General features: G+C 43.3%; 1 protein-coding gene and 1 long non-coding RNA gene across 3 annotated transcripts in view; one reads left to right on the top strand and one right to left on the bottom strand.

Annotated features, from left to right (window-relative positions):
* Positions 1–513: 513 nt before the first annotated feature.
* The window catches only part of ak5 (adenylate kinase 5), a 75,447-nt gene continuing 55,315 nt past the window's right edge, over positions 514–20,645 (bottom strand). For both annotated transcript variants that reach the window (XM_037083245.1, XM_037083244.1), the window contains exons 10-14: positions 18,866–18,910; positions 11,146–11,309; positions 2,833–2,949; positions 1,739–1,945; positions 514–1,334 (exon numbers count right to left, since the gene is read on the bottom strand). In XM_037083245.1, the coding sequence (XP_036939140.1) occupies positions 1,269–1,334; positions 1,739–1,945; positions 2,833–2,949; positions 11,146–11,309; positions 18,866–18,910 (599 nt within the window). In that variant the 3' untranslated portion in view covers positions 514–1,268. The remainder of the gene's footprint in view (positions 1,335–1,738; positions 1,946–2,832; positions 2,950–11,145; positions 11,310–18,865; positions 18,911–20,645) is intronic.
* Positions 1,859–2,933, top strand: LOC119010788. The gene is made up of 3 exons (XR_005072057.1): positions 1,859–1,999; positions 2,274–2,376; positions 2,804–2,933. It is a non-coding gene; the product is annotated as an uncharacterized LOC119010788 (long non-coding RNA).

Here is a 20,645-nt window from a genome sequence, read left to right as displayed (position 1 = left end):
ATCTTTAACTACCAAAGTATGTTCGTGACCAACAGCTCACTTAACCAACTTTTCTTCCCGATTAAAAAAGACTGGAATTCTGTTTTTCGGTGTCTGAAATAGTGTCAGTCTAAAAAGAAAAGAAAACATTGCATTCACGCTCTGATGTGAGTTGAACGTGTTGTACTTTATTTCAAATAGTGCTGAAAAGGAAAAGATGAATCAAATGAGAACTAAAATGGTTTAGAAACCAGGCGAGAAAAAGTTCTCTTTCCATATGTGCTCCATACTGGCGGCTCAGGTGCTGCAGTTAAAGGTCGTTTCGTTTGATCCACATCTTGTATCAGCTGAAAGGTGCACACACCCAGATTTTGTTCTCTTGCATTTTAAATGGGATGCTAAAAAATAAATTCTCAGCAACTTTTTTTCTTGTGATCTTCTCACCAGCAGATGGGGCTGTCAGATCAGCTGTGACCATCGCCTGTCCTCACACACACACACACACAAAACACCAAAGCACACACTTGGAAATCCTCCATTTAGCAAATGCACTGGCTTTATTGAATGTTAAATACCAGACTCAAACAAGCACCTGTACGATGAGCTTGAAAACATATAAATGCGATAATCTGTAATACTCTTGTCTGCTTTTTTTTTATTCAATGCAGTTCAAGTTAAGCTTGATTGATTCTTGCATGCTTGTTACAATGAAAAAACACAATGCTGTGCCTGAGAGCATGAGCGCACACACACACACACACACACACACGCTGACATTTCCACTTTCGAGCATGGCGGGAGCCCTCTCTCGGCTCCTCTGGGATTTTGGCAGGGTGGTGGGGGAATGGAAGGAGGGACTTCACATTTGACTAGAAACATGCTCTCAGTCACAGCAGGGGAATGCTTTTTTCTCAGTACAGTTATCTGACCCGGTCCGGCAGCTGGCAGCATATATTGAGTTCAATGCGCGCGAGAGGCAGAGAGGGAGAGAGAGAGAGAGAGAGAGAGAGAAGAGAGAGAGAAGAGAGAGAGAGAGAGAGACAATGCGAGTAGGTGAAGCAGAACGTGACAACCAGACGCTTCATCAGTGTCAAAGTAGCAGAAAAAGGTTTTCACTGATTTGCTTTTAAGGGGACATGCATACCACTGAAGCTCAGCGATGGAGTTCTGCTGCAGGTGTGTGTGTGTGTGTTGGAGGGGGACAAGAGTGAGTCCCTGTGGAGAGAGAAGATGTCTCCACATGTGGACCTGGCGGGTGGCAGAGTTTAGGGGGCGGGAGGAGATGCAGATCAGAAGGTCTCCATCACCTGGCAGATCTGGGCGAACACTTCTTCCGGCGACCTCTCGGCGTCGATCTGCAGACAGGGGGACACGGCGAAGCCTTTCAGAAAACATCAGCGTCTCAGCGTGCAGTCGAGGACATCAGTCTGCTGCAGTGCTGCCTCACAGCAGACTGATGACCTCTGTATCTACTGTGGCATTTAAACTCTCTCACTCACTCACTCACACACACACACACACACACACACACACACACACACACACACACACACACACACACACACACACTCAGCACCTGATGTGGCATTTAAATGTTCAAACAGCCCAGTTCAACCCCAAACAGAAACTCTATGATTATCTGCTGACCCCTCATGTCAGTGGAAACAGTTAAAGGCATCAAAGACACAGCGTGCTCCGCGCTCCTGAGCAATCTGCACGTGCGCGTTCATTAAAGCGACGATCGAAAATGAAAACCTACCATGTGCAGGAGCCTCTTGCCTTCGTAGTGAGATGCCACCGCCTGGCTGTCACTGCAGAAGCTCTCGACCCTCCTGAGCAGGACGTCGTCTCTGTCTGAGCCGGCGTGGAAGGTGGAGGTGGAGGCGGATCTGCCACGGCACCGCAGGCGACTGGACATGGTGTCGGCCGAGCAGCTCATCAGGAGCACCGCGCTGGGCTCCCCCACCTGGCAAGAGGGCGAGGAAAGTCAGCAACAGAGGCTACATCGTCCCCTGCTACTGTACGTCCCTGTGCCGTTTAATCTGCGTCCATCCACAAAGTGACATTTTGCCTCCACTCGTTGCCGTTTGTGCGAGGCTCGTCATTATCACAGTGCACACGTCACCTCTGTTTGTCTTGAACCCCCCATTTCCTGCCATTATGTCCACAATTTTTTCTCCTGTATTACTACATGAGTCACATCTAATTACACTTCCACTCTGATGTCGGTTCTGCTCGTTACACGTTTCAACAAGTTGAGTTTTGTTTGTCTCTGCGCTTTTTCCTGATTTCAGTGCTTTTCCTGAGCACTTGTCTGCCGTCTGGCCTCGACTAACAGTTGCTGTCATCGTCGATTAATCTGTCTGTGGGTTCCTCGATGGATCGATCAGTTTCTTGGTGTGTAAAATGTCAGAAAATGTGAATCATGGTCTTACAAATGTATTGTTTTGTCACATTTAAAGGGGCACTATGTGGTTTTGGAGATGAAATACAATATTTGTGAGGTAATGACACAAACTCTGAAATGATTATTTTTCTGCCATAACTGAATAAACAAGCTGTTCTCAGAGGAAAATAAGGTCCCCAGAACACTGTTTGAAGCTAGAAAGGTGGCAGGGTCTGCCACATGTAAACAAAGTATAACAGTATGAAGTTGTCTCGTCCTTTAAGGTCAATTGTTTTTTATTTAGTTTGTTAAGGCATCAACTCTTCCAACTGCTTTCCCAAAACTACACAGTGTACCTTTAAGAAGGTGGAATCAGAGAATTTTCCTTTTTCTATTCTTTGAAAATCACTTCAACTGATTCGTCATTCATCGAAACAGTTTGCAGATTGACAGTCTGGCGCTCTGACCTTGGCCTCATACTCCTCCACCCGTCTCAGGTCTCTGGGGAAGCCGCTGACCACCACACCTTTCCCCTGCCGCACCGACGACGCCACCGCCTCACACAGCAGCTCCAGAAGCGCGTCCTGGAGATTAAAACACACACGCACGCACACATACACACACATCAGCTATCATATAAACCACATTTGATGCTTCATGTGCGAATATGCAGGCGTTCGTGTGTGAGGCCCGGGGGCTCCTCCAGGGGGCCCTAAAGATTCAGACTGAAAAAGGAAAGCACAAACAAACAAAGTTGACTTCTGGCGAATGTGCAGAATCCTCTTCAAACATGCACAGGCAGCTGCAAATGATTTTATCTTTCATAGTAGTCATTTTCGTTATGGTTTCCTCGCTTCAACGTCAATCAGTCTTCCGCACATACAGTAAAACTGCAGGTTCAGGGGTTTTGGGTAAAGCATCTGCTACACGCTCATGTTATGAGAGACACATGATGGGTAATGAGTTTTAGGAATGAATGAGCAGCTAATTATTTCCCATGCAGAACCCTCCTGTGTGTTAATCAAGCGTGCAGACAGGTATGCACTGACATACGATCAGTCATTGAGCATAAATTCTTAGGTTAATTATTATCGATTAGGGTTGACCAGATATATAAAAAAAACGCTTCTCAGTCCTCACCAGCGGCACATGCTGCAGCCCCCACAACGACCGTAAAGCTGCATCAACACGCCTGTGAAACAGCCCAATCAAACTTGGAGTGTTAGGATGATCGCGGAGGGAGGACTTCATAACGGGACTGTTTTATTACACTGCAGCAGCTTTAGCCCACTCCGCCTCGTAATCTGGCAACTGAGGACAGGAAACATGGAGAGAGATGGAGGAGGGACTGTTTGATTGCTGTAACAAAGCCAAACGGGACGATGATCGGATATCTATCTGGGCGTTCTATCCTGTGTGGCGGTGTCAAAGAGTTGAGCCTGCAAACACTGCAGGCGCCTCACTCCACTCATCTACTCCGCCTGATGCTTTTAAAATTGTCTGACCGAACCCAAAACTAGACATCCTGATTCTGGCCACTTTCATCAAAGGTCAACTGGGAGATGCTCCGATCAATAAGCCCCCCGCTGACCAGTCGACCACCACTGATTTTTGATTGGTGTCGCTCAAGTTAAGCCCTTTACTGGCTTTTTCAAGTATTTTTTGTTTTACGTCGATCTCGGCCTTCTAAAGACAAAACCCACAGGAGTGGAAAGAAGAAGGAGAAGAAGAAGGAGGAGGGAAGTGGTTCCACTTGTTTATGTTTTGAGACGATGCGACCCTATTATTCATGACCAATCCCTCAACCCGGGCTGAGACCCTGAGCCGAGAGAGAGATCTATCAAATCATTCGGAGCGTCCGCCCGCAGGAAAATAAGCCACCGGCGTACACATGAAATATTAAAGGCTTTTGGCTTCAGCTCAAAACATGAAGGTGAGAGTGGATCCATTCCTCTGCAAACTCCATTTCTCTGTCTGTGCAAGTACATTTACAAAAGTACAAAAAGTACTCCATTACAAGTTAAAATGCATTTAAAATCCCACTCCAGAAGTATCATCAGTGTAAAAGTACTGCTAATGGAGCTTGTCGAGGCGGAAGTAGTTTTAACTACTTTGTATTATATCAAGTGCAGTAAAGTTTATCCAGTATCCAAAGCTTTATAATGTACATGTGAGGATAAATATGACTTCATGTGGCTGGAGAGAAGATGAGTAAGTTTCTCATACACAGCTTTTGGGGAGTTTTATTTCTCTGAGCCCCAAATATAAATAAATAAATACGCACATACATATTATTGGGCGAATGTCTCAAATGGCCCAAACCAGACATTTGTTTTTTTCTTACATTGTTTTCTATAAACAAATGTTTAGTTTTTTTGGTTTATATACAAAATGTTTTTCATGGAAGATCTTAATCTGATTTTTGTTATTGCAACAGTCAGATAAACGTAGTGCAGTAAAGAGTAGAATATTTGTTTGGAAGTGCCGTGCAGATTGGTATCTAAAGGGTCACATAAAGTGAAAGTAGTCGACTGTGACGTGTATCCTGGGTAAGTGGCTCTTGGCAGAACACAGTGCTGTTCTCTAAAAGGGTTAGAGCAGCCACATGTGAGGTCTAAAGACTCTATTTTACCTGTTTTTCCATGTGCTCTCTCTCTTTCTATCCCTCCTATTCTCTCGCTCTTTCGAGGAGGGTAAAGGAAAATTTTGTGCCCTCTTTGTTGTCTGAATGTCTCCCGGAAGTCACAGTAACAGGCGAAAAAAATGAAGAGTAGTTCGGTTTGAACGTTGGATTAATGTAATTAATGCAGAAATGTTACATAGGATATCATTAAATCAACAGCACAGAGTTTTACGGATGCTCGCCAGTGAGCCGGTGAGGTGTGATTTTTTTTCTTTTTTATTCCTCTATTTTTGTATTGTGTTGTTCTGTAAACCTGCCGGGGGTTAACTTCAGTAATCCCAGCAGGGGATTATTCGCTCCCTATCACTGATTCTCTCTCTCCATAACTAACTCTCTCACACATCATACAAATAAGCAGCGACGATGTTGGCGAACACACGGGACGCGACCTGAATGTGCTGTAAGGAGCTTAGACAGCCGAGCTTTGGCTTTCCTCCACTGAGACGACGGGAAGTTAGAAATCTGCTCTGGGGGTCTTTATGTTGCCTTTTCAAATCTGTTCCATGGATCCGTTTTTTTTTTTTTTTTTTCCTCACTCAATTACAGCGGTGTCTAGACAGTCAAATAGATTTGTCTAAGACTCAAACATGCAAAAAATACATTTGGGGAAAACAAACCACTGGTTTATTTCCAGAAACAGTATCCAGATTTTTGTAAATGATCCAGAGTCAAATCAAATGTTGTCTTTTGAAGTGCCAAAAATCCCGATTAAGGGGCAACCTTCATAACAAATATGAGTGATCTCATGAATCCAGCTGCTACAGTACAGTCGTTTTGTGCAGACTCACGTTTTTGTTTTCTTTTCGAGACTACAGCTGAGTTGCCAGAGATTCGTTGTCTTGGTAACTTATAGAGAACTCAGAGAACCTGTACAGAGGAAGCACCTGAGTAACAACCGCTGTCAGAGCGGCCTCGCAAAGGCATTAAATCATCTGTGACTTTTATTTACCTTTCCTGTGGACTAAGGAACTGAAGCAGTGACAGTTTTCTTTTTTTATTATTATAGAGAGGATAAAGAAATCCAGCAGAAGCCTCTAGAGGAGTAATACATCACACAGTCCTTCTGCGGCTCCAGAATTAAGTTTTTCAGTCCTAGTAGCAGAAACGTGTTGACGCCGTCTCCACTCGGCTCCACCGTCAAACAGGCAGCAGAAAACAGGAGACAGCGTAAATGACTCAAACTGACCTGAAAATCATAGTCGCACTGGGAGGCTTGTGACATGTGTGTAAATGTGATTGGCACAGTTTTTGGAAATATGGTTTTCCTAAAAAAAAAAAAAAGCCTGGCTGATTCAAATCTCTGGCTTTTTAATCAGCGATTCTCTCACAAAAATGTATCTTACAGACTTCAACTTATTAAGCAAAAATTGTAGCGCTGCAGTTTTCAGCCAATGTTCCACAAACAGGAGTTAATCGTGCTTTTGTTGGGGACTATTTTCAGAGGCGGATTCAGTCACATTTGGAGCTCTAGTGAGTGTTTCTGGCAGCAGAATGGTGTGTGTGGGACTGGAAATAAACAACATCGGTCACATTCACGATATTGAAGGAACATGTCACCAAGTGCAGCAGCGCGGCTCACTGACGTGTTCTTTTAACGGACGCAAGGGGGTAGGTTTGATTTTGACATTGGTGGGGACATAGCCACTTTATCACATTTATAAAGTTAATAATTACACATTTAATATTTTGTAAAAACATAAAAAACACATTTACATTTGAATTACATTACAGTGTTATAGCCTATGTTGAGGCCTCAGCTGTAACTCCACCTGGCCTCTCCCTGAACCAGGCCTGCAACCAGGCAAGACTGCTGCAGCACTCTAATGGAATAACACATGATGCCAGCCTGACATTAACTTTGTACGATGCATTACCTTCTGTAAATAAGAAGCAGTCAAACATATGCAGTAAAACATTTTATATAGCACCACGTCAAATGTATCCAGCCCTTCCTTGAGCTACAACCTGGCCGGGGGTCCTCTGTCACCTGATAAATTAAAAAAAAATATTGATGCTATGAGCAGTGACACGGCAGGACTCAAATCTTGAAGAAGATCAGTAGTCTTCACTAGACCTACTTTTAATATTACAACTAGCTAACACTGTGTCCTTATTCAAGTTCACCTGCTGCTGTGACCCTGCCACTCCACCGCTGTCTGATAAAGGGGACACGTCCATACCGTCCACAAGCAAGTGGAGCTCATCGATCGATTCATCGCTGGTTTTGGTCCTTTCACAAGATTTGTTGACAATAAGAAATAGATAATATTTGCCAGCCTTACCCTCGAGATAATAATTGTGGCTCTAGTGTTTGAAGGCTGCCGTGGCTTGTTGAACATAAAGACCGTGGATCAATAAATCCTTTTTGGACAGACAAAAGGCAAAAAAAAAATCCAGACAACAGTTAGTCGGGCGGAGTGAATACACAGGCTGCCAGAATAAATATTCTGTTTAAATCCGTTACATGTGCAGTCCAATCAATATTTGTGACTCACTCTGGCCGAAAGACGCTTAGGAGAGCAAACAACACACACATACACACCTTTGAACATCGTGGAGCAGGGGTGTGACAGCTGGCTCATGTGTTTTGACGTGAAATGTCAGAGTCTTACACCGCGCAAGTCAATTCAAAGTCTCCCAGACAGCCACAGGTTTGTTACTGAGGATTAATATTCACCTGGAGTTAAATACATCAGGCCAGGAAGATTAACCTCTACCTGCCACAGCGCAGTTATTATTATTATCATTCGATTTAAGTGCCATTTGGACAAATGCTATTATTATTATCATCATGATGTTTTTTTTTTTTTTTTGGCTAATTAACTTGTGTGGCCCGTCCTCCTCCAGGTCAGCACTGAGGAGGTGCCTCGAGCTGCTCTGATTTGATTTGATTTCCCACTGTTACGATGCTGATATGCTCATCCCAACACAGTTCGCTACAACACCTCCCTATGTATGCTGTATTTTTAGCTTTTTGTTCATTTACCTGAGATCTGATGCTCCAGCATGTGTTTGTTATGAGGTGATCAGATGTACAGAATAATTAATGGGGACTTGGATTGTTTGAAACCTCTGCCTGCTGCTCGCCAAGGGTGTTTCCGACTGAAACACCAATGTTAGTATGTCTTAACCATTATGCCAAGCTCAAAGTGCAGCTGTACAGTCAATAGTCCAGGTGTACATTCTGACCTGAAGTCAGAGACCAATCATTAGGAGTTATTCCTCGAGGGACTGTGAATGTCTGCAGGTATTCTCATGGGAATCTATTAGTCGTTGAGCTAATTGACGGCGGACTCAGAGACTGATGGTGCCATCCCAGGAGCTGCACTGTCACTGTGCTGAAAATGTGCAATTATGATAATGAATGCTGTACACAGCAGACCCACGTCAGCTGTGTATAGCTGGCTGCTGAATCCCATTACATAAATATTAAACTTCACTGTATTTCTGTCCCGATTATACATTTTTACTGTATAATCACTGCTCCTTCACTTGGATGTTTGACCTTCACTGTGCAGAATGATGTATGTGCAGAGCAAAGATTGACACTTGGAGGCTGTTTCTCTGTGCTTACATTAAACCTGAGTGAAAGCGATCTGGACGTGTGAGTGGGATTAAAACCTTCAGTGAAGATGCACTGAGAGTGGTGAGCACCATCTCATTACACAGGAGTAGATAGTTTTAATAATCTGTAAGATAACTAAAAAACTGCACTTTTTAAAAAACTTTTTGTGGAAATAATGCACTTACTTAAGTTATACTTAATGTTTCAGTTTCCTCCTACTCTACGCTTCAGTTCAGAGCAACATTTAGAACTTTCTACACCATCTCATTTGTCTGACAGCTGCAGTAAATAATAAAAATATTTGATCAATTTATGAAATCTTTGTTTGAGATTAAACTACCTTCAGTGTGCTCCAGCTAAGTCAGCTGTAGCAATAATCACCTGTTATACTTCTTCTGTTTTTTTTTTTACAGTTCACTATAGATTCTTGCTCATGTAAAAGATCTTGAAAGTTATTTCTGTCAAAGTCCGCACCAACAGAAGCTCATCTCTCCCACCTCGTCAGTAGCTCCATGACTTTGTGACATCACACTACGTTACAGAGTCAAACATTTGCATAGTTTACATGCGTAGCCTCTAGTTTGGCATGTAAAAATGGATTTAGCACTGCTGGTCCGTTGTTGTCAGCGGTGCTGGCTCAGGCATGTGTGTAATGGCCAATCAGAGGAGACCAGGAATTCAGGAGGGGGGCCTTAAAGAGACAGGAGCTAAAGCAGAGTGTTTCAGACAGAGGGGGGATACACTGCAGTACTGGACAGCACTGAACCTATTCTTGCAGTAACCCAAAAATAAAACTACAAACTTGAAAAGGAGAATAACATTTCTCCTTTGAAGTATCGGTGATGATGATGATAATTTGATAAAATAACTCTCTCGTAGGGACCATTTGACTGAACAAGTACTTTAGTTTTATGTTTTAAGTACACCCTGCTGGTAATGCGTAAATGTAATCATGAAAGCAGGACTTGTACTTGAAACGGTATTTTTAGAGAGTAGAATTACTACTTTTACTCAGGTAATTATGATAGGAGTAGTTTTTCCATCGCCAATGTCAAAAACTGCCATGTTAGTGTCTTGAACAGTCTGCTGGACTGAGGTCGACTTTCTGCCCTGATGAATATGTATATATGAAGATGAATATGTGTTTTCCTCTGAGAGTATTTGGAGTAGCAGATAGATTTATCTGGTTTACACACTCTGTCAGCAGCTGCTTCCAGCTCCAATATGGGCTCAGACAGCCATGCCAGCTCTGTCTGGCACACTATGTGCAGATGTGCAATCTCAGTAAAAAGCCATTTTGAGCACTCTTGACTGTATAATAATCAGCCGCAGCCCTCCGTCTTCTATTAGTTTCATTAGGCTCTTGGCAGAAAAACATGTTCTATAGCATCAGTATTTTCACAGCATGAGAGCTGCTGCGCTTTCAGGACTTCTCTGCCTGCACGTCCTCTTGATCTTCTTCACCTGTCTGTCTTGAAATAATAATTTGTAAGATCTTATTTATGAAAGGTGTTATTTTGTTGGCGGAGCCTGCTGCACTGTGCTCGCTGCTGTCATGTTGTTGCACCGATGCAGAAGAGATCACCTGCTAATCAGACAGCGTGGGTGGTTCTCTGACATCTTTATTGTTAGATTTCACGTACAAGCCAAAATACAGTCACTGAGCCCCTTCGTGAATACCGCAATGTAATGCTCCAACAGAAATGATTGGCGAAATGTACTACTTCTATAAACATACACATTTAAAAAAAACTCTCTTTCATTCCTGAAACATAACTATTGTTATCCTGCAAAAAAAAAAAAAATCTCAGAAGTGCACAATACATTTTCTTAGTGCTGTAAACTCAATTCCAGCTTAATTTTTCAAAACTGCTACCTGAGTGTTCCAGTTGGAGCTATTCTACACTTAGGATGGACATTGAACTCTCTCAGGTAAATCCCCAGAACAAAAGATGACGAGCTGTGTGAGAACAATATTGTTCTATGATTAAAAAAAAAAAAAAGTCGAGGCAACCCGACCTAACTACAACTCCCAGGGTGCGTTTCAGCGGGAAACACCCAGAAAGTTTAAAATACCGATGTATTTGCCACAGCTGATAAATTCATTCATTGGAGTTCAACAAGTGCATCGAAGAAGTGTTTGAAACTAACTGCCACTCTGATTGACACGATCATTCTCGATAGCAATGCCAACCCAAGGCTCATGGGTATTGTAGGATTTAGATCTGTCCACCAAAGTGACAGAAAGACTTTGAGTTTTGGCTACGCCTGGTGTATCTGATTATCGGCTACAGTGTCAAAGTTAGAAGCGTTGGGGCCACAGACCAGGCAGCTGTATTTGATGCGTTTGGTGTGTGAATGCACTGGTGTGTGTGTGTGTGTGTGTGTGTGTGTGTTTGTATGGAGGGACGGGATCAGCAACAACAGCTATATTCAAAATGTGAAAACAGGACAGGAGCCATCGCCCTCTTCGCGGCTCCGCAAGTGCAGCTGGTTGCATCGTTGATAGTGGAGTTAAAGAAGGACACCGACCTCTGGCAGCTGCTCTCCTCTCTCCAGGACGTCCCGCAGGTGACGCCCTCTGTCACTGTGAGACTGCAGCTCCGAACACAGCAGGTCACCGAGAGCGACGCGACGCAGGCCGAACCTCTCCTCCATCCGCTCGCACTGCAGAGATTTCCCTGAGGCTGGACCACCTGGGAACATTTAGCACGCATGCACACACGCACGCACACACACACACACACACACACACACACACACACAAACACAGGAGAAATGAGTCCATCCTCACAGACAAGTAATCACCAAGACAGAATAGAAGTCAGGTGATGGTGATGAGGAGGGAAATTGAGAGGTGAGACACGAGCATGAAAGAGGGAGGCAGGAGGAAATAGATGGCATGTATGTGTGTGTGTGTGTGTGTGTGTGTGTGTGTGTGTGTGTGTGTGTGTGTGTGTGTGTGTGTTTGCACATCGCAGGTATAAGTCATTGTGAGGGGTAGAAGGGCAGGTTATCACAGTTGAGTATATCTCACACATGTTCTAGAACATTTATACGTGTGAGGTCCTCTCATTAATATAACACTGTCCCGCACACCTCACCCAAACCTAATTAGTAATCATACTGAAATGATGAAATGATCTCTGGTTGAAATTAGGTTCTTTAACTTTACACCTAGTAGGTTGATCAGTATATAGAAAATGTGCATAGTAATTGTGTAGTGAGACGCCTAGTGGCAGGAACATGAGTCATGCAACTGAGATATAGTCTGTTTATAGCCTGACGTTAGCTTCTTACTTCCAGCGATTTCATTTTATGTGGTGTTCATCCGTAAAGATCAATGTAAGTATCATAAACGAGATTATTCTCGTCAAAGTTCAAAATCCAATAAAAAAAAAATCTTGTGAGCTTTTTTGTCGATGTAACCAGGGCGATGCTAGCTTCCGGGTTAGCCTACGAAAACACATCATCCCTACAGCGCTCTACGGCAGTGACCTGTTCTGGTGAATACTGTTTCTCTCTAGGCTTCTCTCTGTTCATGTCCGAGTGCTGCTTGAACAGAGGTGGTTGAAAATACTCTTAGTTATCCAACATCCACCATTGAGCAATAGGAAAAATAGCAAAGGAGCAAATAATACCGATAAATACCTGTGACTACTGCAGAGTCACTTGACCTTGGAACACACTGCTGATATGTCCCTTTCCCACTGAAGACAAAATCCAGATGTTGGTGGGGTTTTCATCCAGTGCAAGAAGGGTGAAGGACAAATCACTCGGCAACTGCCGTCCCCATTAGTTCTGCAAGTGACGCTTAATCAACAAAGACTAAAATCTTCAAGATCACTTCCTTTAACTGACTAATCAACAATGCAAATAATCATAATAATACTTGCAGCACTAAAATGTGCAGTTAGGTAACTTAACCTAAACTTGAGTGCAACCTAACCCTCAAGTGGGCCTTTGACAAAACAGGCCTTGGACAGAGCAGGAAGCAAAACACAGTTTCAATAATCACCCACCATTTAGTGATTCAGCTTTGGTCGATTTCCTTTAAAGAATTCAAAACTGTTTCAGCGACCTCAGCGGTGTGTCTACTCCGCTGCTGTTCCTGTGAGGTCTGTAGGTGTGTTATGGCGGGTTAGCTGTATTACATGGCCATGCAGCTGTGTAAAGCACTGGCGGGAAGTCGTGATCTATCATAACCAGCCCTGAGCCCAGTAATAAAACACAGCGCTCGCATTCATCAGTATCCTCCTCGAGTGTATGACCCTCTGACAGCATTCAGAAACAAATATCATTTCTTCTGAGAGAGCAGACAGATATGAGCTGGACTCGGTTCGCCCGGGGACGGCTGCGACCGCCGGAGAAGGTCCATAAGTAATCGAGGAGAAGAGGGCAGTTAAGGATTCATTCATTCAGCACAGATTCGCTGGACCCAAAACCGCCGCACAGCCTCCTCCATGCCTGCTCGTTAGAAGTATTCCTCTGCGGCCTGACGCCTTTGTCAGGAAGCAAAATAATGATCCACCACGACTAAAAGCCCAGAGAAGCTTGTTAGTGTAGTCTGTAAGGTCAGACTCCGCCGTCTGAACTGGATCTGTGGCTAGAGACGGTTTTCTCTCCCTGAAACCATTTGAAATTTAGATCAACCGGCAGGGAGAATAAAATCTTCAGACAAGATGATGTGTATTTTTGTCTTGTGCTCAGTGTTGAATGTGCTAAATGCAGTTACTGACTAGGATTTTTTTTGCAGGTTACTCAGGACATGAGGGATCGTTTCAGCTTCACTTAAAACTGAAACATCTGATTTAACTGCCTGTCTGCTGTGTGGTGCTGGGCAGGCCTCAAGGATTTTCTGAGCAGTTTATTCATCATTTCATTTAGCTGAAAACTGCTACTGAAACGAGATTGATGAGAACGGTTAGCATACTTTCCAACCCTCCCAGTTTTCTCGGAAGACTCACTCTTTTATTTTTTATTGCCCTCTCCTGGTTTCCTCCGGGGGTCACAAATCTCCCGTATTCCTCACGATTCATGGTAGATCTTTATACTTTTTCCTGCTTTCACTCATCTCGTTTTCAGGCATCTTGTCCTCCTCGGTGAGCGAGAGACAGACAGAGAATCAGAGAGGAGAATGTATATCCAAACAAATTTCAAAGGGGCTTGGAGAGAAGAATTCCTGTTTCTTATGCAAACTTTTAAAAAGACAGGGGCTGTGAACTGCCGCGGTGATTTTTCTGTCAATCATGGGCGTTTGTTGAGGACGGCAAGTACATAAAAGTCACATTAACCATTTAAGATGCGGAATTTGATTGTGATCTTCTGTATATTTTTCACTTCCAATGACCCCATCTACTCAACACATGGTTATATGAACCAATGTCAGTAAAAGCTCCTGAAAAATCGTATGTTCAAATTCATCGCAAGGGTCATAAAATCATGTATAGTCCCTTTATTTTCCTGTAGAAATGTTAAAATGAAACCATTAATCTAGCTTTACTTACAGTATCTTCAAAGTGTCTCGAGCACTTTGAAAACCCAGGTTACAAAGAGCTTCGTTACAAGGAACAACTGCAAGGACTAAATGATGTAGACTAAAACTGTCGCTGTCTGATGTGGTGAGCACAAACGGTGACTTAACTGTGACTCATCGTCTGGTGGAGAGGTGCACCGCGTCAAGTGAAATCCTGCCTGTGCGACCATGTTCGTGTCACCTCATGGGATAATTTTCTTTCGTTCCGGATGTGGTGCTGACTTTGAAAACACCGTCTCAAGAGTCCCTGACACAGCATGAAATAAAAAGTTAATGTCCTCCTCGACCAACCCCGTCGTCCCCTCATCCAAACCTGCTCCTTCTGCTGCTGACGCTGCTGATCTGTCAGACGCGGCTCTTTAGAGCTCAGAGTCACTCGCTGCTCGTCTACCTGCTCTCTGAAATGCTGATGAGAGGCATCTTAAAGGACTTAAGTAGTAATATGGAGAGGAAAAATAGCAGTTCATTTCGGGGCTCTGGAGTGACGGCTTAACATCAGGGGCCTTAAAGTCATTTTGGCTGAGGCACTGATTGTTGCCCAGTCTCCACCGTTGTCTGCAAACAATGGTAATGTTCAAGGTTGGCATTTGTACCCAATGGGCCATATTACATTCACATCATGTGCTTATCAGCCACCTGCCGGAAGTTGGCGACGTCATTACAAGGCAACAAGGCTGCAAAACAGGCGAGCGCAGTTCGAGTCACATATTTCACGGACGCCTGAAGAGATTTCCAGACGTTTTTGTGGCAACAAATCTTGTTGATTTCGATGCCTGATAGTCTGATTTTCATGGGAGGTCAGACTATCTCCTTCCGTGAGCGCGGAAACGTGATGTTTTCCAAACCCCAGCCGGGTGATTTTTGTGCGTATACCTCAACAGAGCACGAGCACAGAGCTGTGACAAAAGGGAGATGGACAATTCAACCTAAATAAGCATGAAGCTGCAACATAAAGAAGCGTCCATCTGTGGCTCTGCATGAACGTAACTTGGCTTACATTTATTGCACAATTTGGTGCAGGTTTTGGGGGTTGGTGCTGTTAAACTTCCCCAGCTGCCTCATTGTTCATCTTGCCAATCACCGAACACTTGCTGAACGACACGTTAGAACCAGTGAATGAATTAAAAGAAGTCTAAATTACGAGCTCTCGTTGACACCTCATAGTCACATTTCTGCTCTTGAAACTGTTTTCATTTAATAGATGGGCTCTAGGTGGTTTCACTTCATGTGGGTTTACCCATCCAAGACCTGTAATAAGTGTTGGAAAAGTTGGGAGCGGTGTTCTGTGGAGGTGGTTCAGAAAAAAACGATGGTGCCTGAGGGAAATGCTAATGTGAGGCTTCCCTGCTGCCTGCGCTTTCAGCCGTATCTCTTTTTCACCCCCTTCACGTCTCTTCCCAGCGCTCTCCCTCGAAAAAAAAAAACAAAAAACATTTTAGCCCTTTTAATCAGACTTGCATTTGAATCTTGAAAACCCTGCTGCCGGTGTGAAAAAAGTAATATCAGTTGTTTTATTGATGTTCTGGACTGATGCAGTCACAATTCGGCACTTCGGTGGTTTCTGAAGTGTCGGAGGCAGCCGCTGCAGTTCAGTGTGAAGGGGGGGAAAAAAAAGCTGGTGTTATTCTGTATTTTTCCTATTGTGCCATGGGAAAATACCATAAAATATGAATTAGTCCTTTTCTCAGTACTTTCTGACTACCTTACATGGTCTGGTGCTCTTAGCCTGAGGCCTATTGGTTCCCACAGGAGACAAGGCTCCTTTCAAACAGGAGTAAACAGACAGTTTATCAGGAACTACTTTCAGCAGTGGATTAATTCACATTTTCCGTCAGGTCGGATGCAAGCTGATGTGGAACCAACTGTGCTGATAATAATGAAGACAAACGTAACGCCAACTCAATCTTAAGAATAAATGCGGCACGTTAGGTTTTGGCAAAAAACAAAGATCAGTTCAAACTTTACGTTTCTGGAAGTTTAATATTCTACTTCTCTCTTGTCACAACTCTGTGCTTACGCTCCGCTTAGGCACAAAAAAACGCTTGTTTACGGTTGGAAAAACATCTTTTTCTGGTTTTAAAATACCTCTTCGTTGTTGATTGGCAGCCTCCTCACCTCTAACTCCACTGCCACCCCATCCACCTCCTGACAGTTAATAAAGATGAAATGATAAATCTCTATGGAAATGTCGCCTATGACACGTTCAAATATTGACATATAGGTGGTTTGCAGAACCACTGTGACTGTGGGCTGACTGTGGCTCATTAACATGCTTGTGGACAACCGAGGAGCTCTACGGCACAGAGTAATAACATATCAGGCTCGGGATACACAGACAGTAGCCTTCTAGTAGGATTCATTAATGTTGGATTTTGGTCTTATCAGGAAATTTATTGGCAACAGTAAAAAAAGAAATAAAGAAAAGTCATCAGTAAAGAACAGCCTCAGGAGTCCTCAGCTTCTTCGACTTAGTAAATGTTGGAAAAGCAAACTCTCTTCAAAGCAGAATCAGTCATCTCTACAGAATCCAGGCCTGAATCAACGCAGCCCTCGCTCGCTGCCATTTCAAAGAGCATTTTTGCATTTTCCCTTTTATGTTTATTCCACTGCCAGAGATAATGAGTAACGTCGGAAACCGACGACAATGATGACAAAAAATGAAGTATCTCAGTGAGTGGAGGCGAGAGCATTGCCTTGTCTGCAGTCCATTTGTCGTTTGGACTGATTCAATTTTTTTTTCTACATAAAAAGTATTATCTGCTATCAGTGAGGGAAAAGCTTTGTGTAACAGGAAATGATGCATAAATCAAATTACTCGAGAGATCTTTATTTCCACTACGGTTCTCTGCCCCCTCTTCCATGTTTCATTCCCGTCTCCTGCTCCAGCTCCGTCGAGCACAATCCATCTTACACTCACGCTCTTATTGAGGACGGCGCTGTGATGGAGCTGTTTGGACATGGTGGGACGGTTTTGGTCTCTTAAATCTGAGCTCCAACCTACCCGAGCGTCAGTAGAGAAACCAGAAGGTGAGCAGAGTGCAGACATCTGCCAGTGCACAAAAAGCAGCGCACAAAGTTGACGCTGTCAGATGAGCATTTAGCAGCTAAAGAGCTTTCCTCTGTTTCTCCCCGGGCTGCTCTCCCTCCACACCTGCGCCACATCACTGTTGTCCCCCCAGTGTTCCTCCCTATCGGCCCGTCAGCTCCCTCCCCGGCTCATCGTGTCTCTGTCCTGCCTTCCATTAGCAGACTGAACCACGCTGCCTCGCAGCATACTAACTGATCACATGAACACCACTAACTCTGCTTCCAGAGGACGGAAGTAATGCAGAACATTAACATTAACATCTGCTGCACCTGAGCCCGTGTGTTTTATGTGTCAATTTACTTTTATTTTTTACTTTTATTTTACTGTAAACCCATAAACAAAATGGCAATCGAAGCTAGCTAGCACAACATTTATCTGATGGCGTTTTCGTGGTTGTATGTTTGTATCAAAGGTGCAACATGTAAGAATTTTGGTTCAAAAAGTTGCGCAAATTATCAACAAGAAGAGAGAAGAAAGAAAAAATAACAGCGTTGACACCATGAAGTCTATATATTGTTTTGCAGAGATGGCTACTTGAGTTATCAGTGCTAGCTAGCTAGCTCCGCCCTGGCCCAATACTCCTATGAGAGCAGTGTCAACATTAACCCTGATTCCCAAGAGCCCAGCCCAGCCCTGCCCCGACCACTAGCTGCATGGCTAATTCAGCTAACTAGCTACAAGCAGCTACAGTTAGCAGCAGTTAGCTGTCAGTCTGGTAATAAGCTGCCCCCTGTTGGTTTGAACAACAGGTATCAACAGGTGGCCAACATATCACACCTTTAAGCTCAGTATTGGTGTTATTTGAAAATGTAAATAAATTGGTGCAAATACTGGTCACACATATTTTCGTGAGGCTGTTGCCATTATAATTAGATAATGCCAGTGGTGGAGACAAGGTCCCTAGTCTTAGTCTCGAGCACATCCAAGTTACTGGTGAGAGTCAACTAATTCAAGTCAGTTAAAAAAAAAAAATGTAACGTCAGCTCTGTAGTTAGAATAAAGTAAAAAATAAAATGACTCACCCACCAGCAGCAGCATGATACATTTTCACAATAAAATCGACAAAAAATGTGCGATTTTCAGCTGTGACTGAATGTATTTAGACTCCACTTAAATACTTGATTCTGTTATCATGAGTCGCCCTCACTGTATCATTGTGCACTGCAGCTCCCCTCTACAAATTATAATCAATGTCTTGTTTCTGGTGATGAACTGCTTTGAAACAAGCTGTGAATTTGTACAAGAAGTTTTATGTCATAATTTTTTTTAAATGTCTTAATCAAGTTTCCATCTGTTGACTGAAATGAGTGAGGCCCTCTGAGAACAGACCACTGTTGATTGCCCCCTCCGGCTATGCTCCTGTAGGCAGCTTTTTCATCAGAGCTGCAGTCTGAGTTCAGATAGCTTGAAACATGCAGAAAAATGTCAGAGTGGCTGATAAACAGATTGGTGTAATTCTGTCTTTTTCTGCTATTCTGTATGAGGCCAGCCCAGCAGTCAGCAGCTGCTCATTATTATCCAGTCTGTGTGTGTCTGTGTGCGCTTTCAACTCCATCTAATGAGGAAGACTTGAGTAGTGCTGAGGAGTGTGTGTGTGTGTGTGTGTGTGCGTGCGTGTGTGTACATACCTATTATGAAGATGACCTTTGGTTTCTTCTGTTCTGTACAATAACCTGTCAGGGGAAAGAATATCATGGTTTAACATGTGGTGAAGATCATTTGTTCCAATAGTGTACTGAAGTAGCAGATCACGGCATGGTTAAGCTAGATTTTTGATCAATATGTTTATAAATCTGGTAGTCAGAACAAAATACTTCCTACTCATATATCATTTTTTGGATATGAAGGAAACCTTATCCATATTTTAATTCTTGTTAACTAGGATATCTAGGATGTCTGCAGAATGTCTCTTGTATTACTTTTACTTCTGCAGACTTCCTCCAATGCTGTTGTTGAGGAACTAAAACGTAAACACAGTCACTGAAAAAAATGAATGCAAACACTTAAATCTTTATGAACCGATCAGTTTTTCTTTCAAGACCTGCACTACTGTGCCTCTGGCGTGTGTCTATTGTTTGTCCATTATGATACCTCACCCGCTTCAGTGTAACGAAAGCCGTGACAGCTTTGTGGTCGTGGTATATTACATGGTTGTCTACTGTTAATGGGCTGTTTCTATGTTTTTTTTGTCATTGGTTTTTAAAACAATCTGCAGGGGATTGTGAGCTTTAGTTTGCCTGGTAAACACACCGACCTCTTCGGCTGTCACAGCTGAAGTGTCTCTGGGCTCGTTAGGTAAAGCAGAAGAGGCCTGTTGTTCACAATGTGAACCTGCTCTGCCAACACGTTCCAACTCATCTCAGCTCATGAAATTCGGCAGCTTGGTCAGTGCCCTAAAGCTTGAAACTATGATGCTTTACCTGAGCACCCAGCATTAGTTTATCAAGGCTCCGCAGTCAACTTAACACTGTAACGTTTCCATTATGGTGGGTTAGACTTTAAAAATAAAGGCTCCGGGGTCAAGTTTGCAACAATGCATAACATAAAATGTCCGATGAGATTTTCAAAATGAAGTTTGCTGACAACTGCTTCGCGTTGTATGATGACATATTATTACTTTTGGAAAGATATTTACATAGTCATAAATACGCAGCCAAAAAAAACCCAGTTGGGGTCAGAAAAAAGATTGTATTTCAAATTAAAACAATTTAAGGCAGTTATTTCAGTTATGCAACTCTGAGTGACCCTGGGTGGAGCAGCAGGAGACCTGGCAGGAGGCTAAAGAAGTTGGTGTGTTTATCAGAGAAACTACATCTCATAAATGGCTATCAGCATCGCAACCAATCGAAGGCTTGAAAGAACAGCAGTGGGATCTGTAATGATGCTAAAATGATGGTAACTGGAGCATTCCCACAATTAGTAAAACAGCAGTAGGAACAGCAACAATGGATAATAATGGAACACGACATGAGTGTTGCAGATCGTGCTGAGAGTTTTGCTGTTTACAAAAAGTATTCATCCTTATAAACGCGGCTCATGCAAATTTTTCAGCCAGCGTGTGGACTTAAAAATGCAGTGTCTGTGTGCCTTTAATCAGGCGGGTGTCTTCCTCCTCCTCCTCCTCCTCCTCTCTGTCCGGTGCCTGTGGCAAGGTGACGTTAGCATAGTGACAGCTAGCTGACGAGATTAACATCAGGAGTAACAGTGAATCAACAGACGAGCCCTCCTCCATCTCCATTACACAATTGATACTGTTGATGTAAGGCAACTGTGATGAAAACACACACACACACACACACACGCGCACAACCACAGGACTGCCTGGAGAAGTTCATTCAGACATCTGGTTACATGACAGATGTGGCATTTACTGAAATGGAACAATATGCCTGTGATGAAATGCTGAAT

Source organism: Acanthopagrus latus, chromosome 21 (genome assembly GCF_904848185.1).
Source record: "Acanthopagrus latus isolate v.2019 chromosome 21, fAcaLat1.1, whole genome shotgun sequence".
Lineage (NCBI taxonomy): Eukaryota > Metazoa > Chordata > Actinopteri > Spariformes > Sparidae > Acanthopagrus > Acanthopagrus latus.
Note: the sequence above shows the minus strand (reverse complement) of the source record. Positions and strands in the feature narration are given on the sequence as shown.